The sequence below is a fragment of the Chrysemys picta genome, chromosome 1 (assembly GCF_011386835.1).
Source record: "Chrysemys picta bellii isolate R12L10 chromosome 1, ASM1138683v2, whole genome shotgun sequence".
In the NCBI taxonomy this organism is placed as follows: Eukaryota; Metazoa; Chordata; order Testudines; family Emydidae; genus Chrysemys; species Chrysemys picta.
This window is the reverse complement of record NC_088791.1, coordinates 155,123,710-155,134,251: the sequence shown is the minus strand read 5'-3', so window position 1 is coordinate 155,134,251 and position 10,542 is coordinate 155,123,710. Positions and strand designations below refer to the sequence as shown.

At 41.4% G+C, this 10,542-nt stretch overlaps 1 protein-coding gene across 3 annotated transcripts in view; it reads right to left on the bottom strand.

Moving 5' to 3' along the window:
• The window catches only part of ATG3 (autophagy related 3), a 37,131-nt gene that overhangs the window by 907 nt on the left and 25,682 nt on the right, over nt 1-10,542 (bottom strand). For 2 of the 3 annotated variants that reach the window (XM_005294523.5, XM_065573746.1), the window contains exon 11: nt 772-840. In XM_005294523.5, coding sequence (XP_005294580.1) covers nt 772-840 — 69 coding nt within the window. Of the gene's footprint in view, nt 1-87; nt 841-10,542 lie in introns of all 3 variants that reach the window. The other variant, XR_010594011.1, reaches the window with a different exon arrangement.

Here is a 10,542-nt window from a genome sequence, read left to right as displayed (position 1 = left end):
TCTGTTAGTCTCAAAGGTGCCACAGGACCCTCTGTTGCTTTCTACAGTTTGTGTCCATCTCAAACTGTAGTAGAATGACAGAGCCACATGAAGGGTTAAAACCCCACACTGTTAGCTTAGTTATCAGCCTACACTAGCTGTAATCTATACTGGTACAACTTTCTTGTTTATTCAAGGTCTAAGACTAGCTGGTATGAGAGCTGCTGGTGGTGGTTCAGAGCTTTCAGCAGAACCACAGCCCCCCCTTCCCTTCTTGTTTTAGAACAGGAAAGCCAAATGAAGGATTTAACGGGACACTGGTACCTTGAAAGTGACATTTCTGTCTGAAAGTGTTGTACTAATATATTAATACCTACTGTTATTACAAGTATCACTTAAGATTCCTCATCTCACTAAGAGATCAGAGAAAGTACTATTTGTACAAATGCAACTGACCAACAGAAGAGTGAAAGTGACTAGCTCTAATATGAATTATTTTCACTGTTCTGTTGGTCAACTGCATTTGTTTTAGAACTAGCATGAGATCACTAATGAATTTTGCTGGGGGAGCTCAGTCAGAACATGCATGCTACTTCCCAATTCCTGCACATAAGAAAAAATGGCAACTTGGCGTGCCTTGGATGTTATTGCTAATCTAAAAGTGACTTCAATAGCAGTAAGCCTCACAAATTACCTGCAAAATAAAGTTTTAGGAATGGACGGAGGATGGATTAGACCTTTATTAGATAACATATTCTTCAGAGGTCTCCTGACATTCCATGGAAAGGATACATATGAACTCCAAGTTCTCCCCCACCTTCTGCAACTGTTTCAATTATTTTCTTCATCACTTCTGCATGCCTGAAAGTAGATTGGGACTCTTAGAGATATCATGCCAAGACAACTCAATCTTCCATAACTCAATAAAATTAGATTATTTGTGCAGATTAATAGCCTTAAGAAGTATGACTGGATGGCTACGGAAAGTGGCATTTGGATAGGAAATTTTTTAACCTTTAGCTTACTGGCGTCAAACCAACTCCAAACTATGAGGAAGTTATAACCAATTAACTGTTGTTTGGTTAGGCTTCTGAAAGAACAGGGCATACTTAGTCCACATCAGAAAACACCCTGAAGAACGTTATCCTTATCGGTAAGTTTCATACTTCACCCTGGACATTGTTGCACTGTGTCAGAGAGGAAGTACATTGTTGAGACAGCGTGGAATAAATTGGAATTAACTCACCTGGGGGTAGGTTGCTTCCATCACTAAAACATTGTTTTAAAAAGTTTTGGTGCTGGGCAAGCAGAACAATGCATGAGAGTTTTCACAGACCAGTTTTAAACCACAAGATGCCCTCCATACTGTTAAGTCTCATACTTCATGGTTTAGTATGGCAATCTTCAAGCTAGTTATGGCTGAGATTCTTATTCCAGACAATGCACAACAAGATTTTAAAATCAAATCATACTAAGAGAATACACTTCAAAGTTACAAGCTATTTTCATTTTCAAAACAAGTTTAAAACTCAGATCTTGCTTTTACGTACCTGCCATATCAGAGTAAAAAGTTCCAGTTTTTTGCAATAGTTGTGTCAACACCTTAAACTGCAGTAAGATGTTCTTATTTTATTTTAGGGGGGGTTAAGTTACATTTAACCCTTCCACAAATGCCAGTTTAAATTCACAGTCCGATTAATCAAGTCATTTTACTAGCTGTTAGCATAAATCTGACCATGGAGCACTGTGGCCAGAGTGAGATTAAGATCAGGTTCACTAATTATTTATATGTGTATTTTCATCTAGCATCTTTCATACATGGTGCTTTTCAAACTATGAAGAAAGCACTTCATCCACTACTGAAACAGGCTGCAGAGAGACAAGAGCAATTACAATATGTTTAGGACCCTTCGCTTTCAGTTATTTTATTTTAATTTTTCCCAGGAATTTATCAGCATTTATTACTACAACAAAAACAGGTGAAAAAAAAATCTATGGAAAAATAATTTTTCTGGGTAAATATTGGGTTTATTTTGGTGGACGGAAGGAAAGGGGAAAATATTCAGTAGATTAATGCTTTGATGAATGGAATTCAAATGTGGTTTGCTGCAGAACTTAAAACACAATGCCACCTCTGAGTTTAAGGAAACAATATCTCTAATCCCGATAAAACTTTTCATTTGAATAAACAGTTTACTGTTGTAGACTTAGAACTATTAGCCTATAAAAATATTTACATTTAATAATTGGGCCACGCTGTTTGCAGTGCATATACTCAACTTCATCTTTTCTCCTGTTTTTTGGTTGCTTTTTTTGTAAATACTTTCAAATACTTCCTTGTGTTCTGAAACGTAATCCGATAAGTTTTTATTTTCTTTGCATTTTAGTGTCTCAGATCTTGAAAACGTTATCTGCTAACAGCTTGAAATGTGTACATGGTGGGCGGGAGAGCCATCAGGATGTTCAGATGTGTACACACTTCAGAGCTTGTGGGCATGCTTGTTTATTGTGTGTATCTTCTAGACTAATACATAGCCTTACTTCAACAGACAGCTTTGCATATACACAAACTAATGTATTATCGTAATACACATATCTCTTGCAATGTATTGTATTTTCCTAATAAAACAAGTTATTTTTTATACATTTGAATGACAAAAGTAGGGTGAAAATCAGAAAAAAAAACAAATAATGCTTTTTGTAAAAGTTGGGATATTTTCAATCAGTTTCAATTAAAAATGAAGGGGCTTAAATATGTTTCACAATTGTAAGGGAGGAGAAAGTGAACATTTCCATCTAATGACACTGGAGCAAAAAACTACTTTTTAAGAATAGCTATGGGACCTTCAATATGTCCATGCAGACCACAACCCCAATTAAAGATTTTGTCAAAGCTCTATGTAGTTCACTTTGAGTTTATTTGCCCCAGAGAAAGGGTGGGCTTGATCATCCCTGCCTGAATCCAAACTTGTGCTTCCAGATCTGATGCTCAAAATACTAAGAAATATTTTAGCCACTGGCAATTCTACATTTCACATACACCGTCTGCCATGCAAGCTAAGTTATGTAATTTGATGTTCAGTAACTGTTCTTTGCTTTTGTAAGCTATCACCACTGTTTTTCGTTTATCTCAAAATATGAGCCCACATGTACTCACTTATTGGCATTCTAAACACTGGAAATGTTTCTCTTTTAAAGTGTTTGGCACTTTAAGCCACCATGTTTTGACACAATGATCCATTACACATCTGGAGAAACATCAGTAGCTGCACATAGAGATGCTCCTGCCAATGCATCAGAACTTTTCACAACCACTTACAGTCTCAAAGTAAAGATGGCTGTCTGATATGTTTCCAATATAACATTTGTAGATATGGTAGGGCAGGGAGCAGCAGCGAGAAGGGGTACAGAGTGGGAAGGAGAGAGGACTGAGCAGACAATATTTCTCAATCAGGATTGCAGGGGAGAGAAGGATGCATCAAGAACGACAAAGGAGGTGCTTTACATGAAGATCGCTTTAGCTATGCTTTTATTTTAGGTTTTTGTAGTCAAACCTTAATTTGTGAAAAATCCTCAGGTTAAGACGACAAACCAAGGGAAGACCTCAAAGAAATTAACAGGATTTTTTTTAAAAATGGTCATCTCAAACTGATTGTCATTTAGGGGAAGCTTACAGAATTTAATGAAAGGGCTCAGATAGCATTATATAAATGCTTAAGTAGATGGCTATTAATCTGCATTCAGTCAACTCTGTTAGCTCAAAGTCTAGCCATCTTGCTCATGTGATTCTGAGAATACAAATAAGTGGTTACCACATTATTAAAACGGATATTGTGAAGTGGAATGAGTCAAAAAGAAGAAGTGTTGTTGGGCAATATCAGAGGACCATTTTTCTCACAAGCTATACTACTTGTCCTTACATGCACTTGCTGGGAAATCATAGCCCATTAATATTTTATTAGTCCCACTGCAATACTACTGTAGAGTGCATTGACAAAAATTTACACAGCAGGTGCTTTTCATATATATTTCAGGAACAGTCAAGCTGTTAGCCTCTCTGAATTCTCCCATGTCAGTTCAGCCATGCTGAGGCTGTTTCATTCTAGTTCAGAAAGTAAAGAAGTTCATTCCATGGCCATTGAATACTTCATCTCAAGATGATCAGAACAATGCTGCAGCTTGGTGGAAGAGTTATTACAATAGCACTGCAATTTTTCATTATACATTCTAGCCATAAAATGCTGTCACTGTGTTCCTTAGAATGCAAGACTTGACAGATTTCAATAATTACCAGTCCCATAGGAGCCAACCTATTAGTGTCACTCTTTCATCCCTACAGTTTTATAAAAATATGCACAAACACTTGTGAAAGCAGAACTAAGACTGGAAAGGTCTGAAGTGTTTTCTTTGAGCACTTCATTTTTAAAGGGAAGCAAAGATCTTATAACTTCAATATCAGCCACAAACCTCCTCCCTTCAAAGTAGAGAAAGAAGAGATAGTAGTCCTGCAGTCTGTAACAGACTAAGGCAGACATTCTAGGCTCAATAGTCCCTCACAATTTTAAAGTGAAACATGTACAAAAAGTAATCCTGGGAAATGCTTTTGGATGTGTGATAAAGGATGGTTACCTGGACTCACAGGAGAGTTTTGAAGAACAGATGGGAAATTGTATCTTTACTAGACATTATCCTGTATCAAACCACACTGTATGGACTTTAAAGAGAATGAAAAGGAACGCGAGGCAGCCATGTGAAAACAGCAATCTGAAGAACTGCAACCTAAAAGGGACTTGAAGGCCTTGTTTAATCTAGAGTTTAGTCCTTTTGTAATTAGAGTTAAATGTTTGCCAGTTAACTTGAGCTAGCTAGATACTCCACTAATGCTTATTTCACTACAAACATTTGATCCATCCTGTAGCCTAGATTGGACCAAAACCATTTGTGTCCTAGAACAAATGTTAGCAAATGATGATCTACACATGTCACAATCCTAGTAGTTGGCTTAAATTAACTAGCAATCAATTAACTAGTTACAAAGGACTAAGAACTTTCATCCAGATGTCAAACATTGCTACTCCTGCCAAAGAAGATCTGGTGACAGTCACGCATTGGGCTTCAACAAATGGAACAGCCATCAAAATAAGCTTCCTAACACAAAGGCCTCAGTAAGAAGCTCTCTCACTGAGAATTTGTTCTCCCAATTCCAAGGACCCTCTTCCTACCCGTGTAGGAGACCAAATGAACTCCCAGGAAAATCTTTCAGACTTCTGTGCGCCTTGAACATATTGTATTAAGTGACTAACTTAAGCACTCAAGTTTAAAAAAGCTGGCCTGGTGGTTTAGTTACACCTTGTGAATTGTGTAATTCATGTTCATTAAAAAAGGTTAGGTCAAAAGAAAAAAGTTTTCCAGAATGGAATGAAACGGGACAGTCTGGTCCAACAAAAGTGATTTGTCTCTTGGGCTTTCACCATGACAAACTTCAACAGGAAAGGAAGTTTTAATAATGAAGTAGGGAAAATTCAAAGATTCCCCCATAATAAAAAGTGTGTCAGTGTGGAACCTGTTTATGAAAGTGATTTCTGTAGCTGCTCAAACACAGTGAAGTGAATGAGAACTAGTAGCAAAACCAGCATTACCTTTAACTGCAGCTTCCTGGACCTCCAAACTGACAGACACCAAGCCATCTTGGAAAGCACTAAAGTTGGATCATAGGAGTGAATCCTCCAGTTGACAGTATAATATCAGTATTTTTTTGGTTAATTCTTTAAATCACCAAAAAATGAAGTTTCAGGTCAACAAACTATTTGTGAAATCATCTCAAGTTCACATAATAGTTTTGAGCAAACAAATATCAAAATGTTTCGGAAAAGTCAAAGTCGCATTTCATTTTGACCTGACTCAAGGCTTTTTTATTTTGATTTTGGGCACTGAAAGTAGGTCTAGAACTACAAAATGGGGGGGATGGATAAGAGGAGAGGCAGAAATGGTGATGCCCCCACTCCTTAAAACTCACTGGGATGTGGGATAACCAGGTTCAATTTCCCACCTCTGCCTGATGCAGAGAAGGAATTTGAACTTGGGTCTCCCACATAGTAGGAGAGAGAGTCTTAGCCCCTGGGGCAAGGGATATTCTGGGTAAGGGGCTCTCTCAATTTCTCATCTTGAAGCTGTTCCACTTTTTGTAAGTAAATAATTATTGGAGCGGAGTCTTGAACTTAGGTCTCCCACATCCTAGATGCATGCCCTAACAAACCCATAGGCTACAGAGTCTCTTTCCCTGACTCAGTCACTCTTCATTGCTCAATTCCTACTTCTACAAACTTGTGGATCAGCATTTATTATTGACAAATTGATTAAACGGCTGCCAATTGATTACTTCTAACAGGAAGTTAGTAAAGACTGCTTTTACCCATCAAGCAATTGCCAAAAACACAACTTGTGTGACTATGTTGATTGAACAGAATGTTTGAAGTAATGATTCAACAAGTGGTTAGCGTGCAGCTTGCCATGGTATCTATCCCTTTTTCAGTTCCTCCTTTGAAACAGAATACCATGGCAATACATGCGACAAAAGAAAAACTGCTGAGTGAGCAGGCTGCCATAGTGTTGTGAGCCAACAGGTACTTTCCCAGTTGTCAAGCATAGCCCTACGTACACCACATTGCACAATTTATGGGGTGGGCAAGGAAGTGACAGGGATAAGAGAGGAAAGACTGGAACTTCTTTGTGAAGCAAAGATTAAAGCAGCACCCCTAGCTACTGTTTCTACCTGAAATATCTAGGAGCAGCTTGGAATCCAACAGGCCCTTTTAACTTCAAAAGTTAAGTGACTGAGTGGGCAATTCCCACTCAATAGACACCTTTCACCCCCTCCAGCATCCCTCTGCCCCAAACCAAGCAGTTCCACACCATCTAATTCATAGACCTTAAGGTCAGAATGGACCATCATGATCATCTATTCTGACCATGTCCACATTGCAGGCCACAGAACCTCATCCACCCCTAACCTCTGGCTGAGGTTACTGAAATCCTCAAATCACGGTTTATAGACTTCAAGTTACAGAGAATCCACCATTTACAATTCAGCTTGATTTTCTGATGGTTCTGAAGCCCAATCCAGCTGCCTGTCTCCCCTAGGGGTGTCTGACACACAGGCACATGCCAGATGAGATGGCAGAAAACTGCATACTAAACAAGTAACAAGTGCCCAGATCCCACTCTCTGAGAGAACAGCTATTTAATTAAACCCTGTATATGCCTCCCAGAGTCTGTAGTTGCATTAGCACTATCAAAGGCAGCTGGTCAATTTACTAGAATCAGCAATAGTTAAATGCCCCATGTCCACAGCCAGAACATATACTAACAAGACCTGTGCTATCTGTACCACACTCTGGCCTGAAGCCAGACTAACAGGACTCAAGGAAGATCAAAATGCCAGTTAATATTGGAGCGGTCTCAGTACAGTCTCAGCTTTCCCTCTCCAACCCACCATCCCCCGAAACAGGAAGAGTAGCAATTGGAGAGACTATCAGCATGAAAAAACTGCTTCTTGAGCACAGGCCTAAGTTCCTTGACAAGAGTGCTGACACTTTGCTCTGCTGGGGAAGGGTGTGGAGGGTGAAAGGTGTGTGACAGTATCTACTGATAGTATTCCCCTTGAGAGATTATCCCAACCTCCCCCATCCACCATCTCTAGAACCTTGCTGAGTGAGAGAAATTCAGCTGGAGAAGAAGTTATGTTGTTTGCCAGCAGACTCATGCTGGTAGGTGCAGGATGCCCAAACACCTCTCAGCAAGAAATTCAACTGAGCAGACATGCTAGATTCAATACACCACGGGTGGTCAGCCTGTGGCTCCGGAGCCACATGCGGCTATTCAGAAGCTAATATGTGTCTCCTTGTATTACCGACTTTGGGGCTGGAGCTACAGGCACCAACTTTCCAATGTGCCAGGGGGTGCTGACTGCTCAACCCCTAGCTCTGCCACAGGCCCTGCCCCCACTCCATCCCTTCCCGCCCCCTATCCTGAGCCTGTAGTGCTCTCACTTCCCTCCTCCTGGTCCCCCCGAGCCTCCTGCATGCCACAAAACAGCTGATTAGAAGGTGTGGGGAGGGAGGGGGAGGTGCTGACCGGCAGGGCTGCCAGTGGGTGGGAGGTGCTGGGAACGGGGTGGGAGAACTGATAGAGGGCTGCTGACGTATTACTGTGGCTCTTTGGCAATGTACATTGATAAATTCTGGCTCCTTCTCAGGTTCAGGTTGGCCACCCCTGCAATATACTATCCATGCCCCAGATGGAACTGCTGGTTGGGACTTCAAGTGATACAAGAGGACAACTTTTCATTGCTATCATAGGCACAGCATAAGACATGACTTTTTTTTTAATGCAATCACCCCCATGATTTCTCCCCAATACTCTGACCACCTCCTTTCACATTTAAGGCATGTCTACACTTAATGCTACAGCTGTGCCACTGCAGTTATGCCGCTGTAGTGCTTCAGTTTAGACACTACCTATGCTGACGGGAGGGAGTTGAGAGGTGATAGCTAGGTCAATGGAAGAATTTTTCCTTCAACCTAGAGCATGTCTACACTACAGCCTTAAGTTGATCTAAGTTAGGTCGACTTACAGCCACAGCAGTAACTACCCTCCTTCTGTCAGTGGTGCGCATCCCCATCAGGAGCGCTTCCACCAACTGATGGGGACAGTGTGGGGGGCAGCTGCCCAGATTTCTCGGGCTTCTTACCTCCCTAAGCAGGGAGCCTCCAGGCAGCTGCCCAGCTGGGAGTGGGGATCTGGGGGCAGCCAGGCTGTCTTGTCAATTTCACAGCTCCAGCATGGAAATTGATAAGACAACCAACAGCTGAAATAAGTAACACTGTGTTGCCCTAACTACAAAGACATAAATGCCATGCCTCTGGCGGGGGTGGAGTTATCGTATCCGTGTAGTACAGCACTTGGGGCAGTCTACACTACAGGGTTAAGTCGACCTAAGTTACGCAACTCCAGCTAGGTGAATAACATAGCTGAGTCGACATAGCTTAGGTCGACATATTGCAATGTCTACACTGCACTGGGTTGACGGGACTTACTTTATGTTTCTGATTCCGGTAGAGTATCGAGTTGACAGGAGTGCGATCTGTGGTCGATTTAGTGGGTCTTCACTAGACCTGTTAAATTGACCCCCAGTGGATCAATCACCACAGCATTGATCCCTGGTAAGTGTAGACATACCCTTCCATCGGCAGGACAAAACTGTAGCATGTACAGACAAAATTAGGTCAATGTAAGGCAACTTACAATGACCTCACTGTGTCGTGTAGACCAGTTCCTACTGCTATCTACACGGGGACTTAGTTAAACCAACCTAATTTTTTATTGTAGACCAGGCCTTACTCTACTGCAGTCACCTGAGTACCAAGATGACCTGTAAAAGTTGCATACAAGGAGAGGTCAATTTAGCAGCCACTTGACAGTCAATGGTTAGAGCATCCTACTACAATATCAATAGATAGTGGACTGCTGCCTGAATAATACCTTCCCTATAGAGGTCAAACCAAATGGGTCAGTTAATGTCAGAGGGCAGCCCAACAACACAGGGCCTGTGGACCCAGTAGGAGCAAAGGTAATGTTACATCTTGAGGTATGTAATCCTCACCCTAATCACTACCATAGTGTGGGACCACATGTGTGAGAAGACAGAATCCCCGTGGGATGGACTCCCTTTGTTAACGTAAGTGTCCACATGGATGACTTTTTCAGTTTGACTTCAGTGCTCATGACCCTCTCAGCAACTCCAACACCAGGCTGGACAAAAACTCAAACTGTATATCTAAGAACAGTAGCCGTGTCTATTTTAAACTGATTCTGGGTCTTGCATATACGGTTGCTGCACTCCAATTTAATCTTGGAATGAGACCGCCTATATTTAGGGTCAGATGCAACCAAGACACATGCAGGTTGGTAAGCATCAATAATTTCTCATCTACAACAGGGTGAAGAAGCAACACTAACTTCATGGCTACGCCAGTTTTTACAGTTTCATGATGGCTCCAGCAAGGTGAAAGTGTTTATTTTCTATAGAGAAGTTATTCAAGTTTCAGACAAGCAGGACTATTTATTAATCAATATAATGAGCAGAGCAGTATGAACTTCCCTGTGCTACTTCATCAATAGACTATCTTGACTTACATCACTTCTGCTGTTATACTTCTGAGCTTCTCTTGAGGCTGATAGATATGAATACTTAAGACACTCATTAGTGGCTAAGCTGAAACCACTGAAAGTGACCTAGTGTAAGATTTGAACTTGCAACTGCAGAAGCAAAAAAGGCCAGCAAGCTATCCCACTGCGAAATCAAAACACTCCCAGGCTAGGTCTATACTACCCGCCTGAATCGGCGGGTAGAAATCGACCTCTCGGGGATCAATTTATCGTGTCCCGTCGGGACGCGACAATCGATCCCACGAATCGGCGCTCTTACTCCACCAACGGAGGTGGTAGTAAGCGCCGCCGACAGAAAGCCGCAGAAGTCGATTTTGCCGCCGTCCTCACAACGGG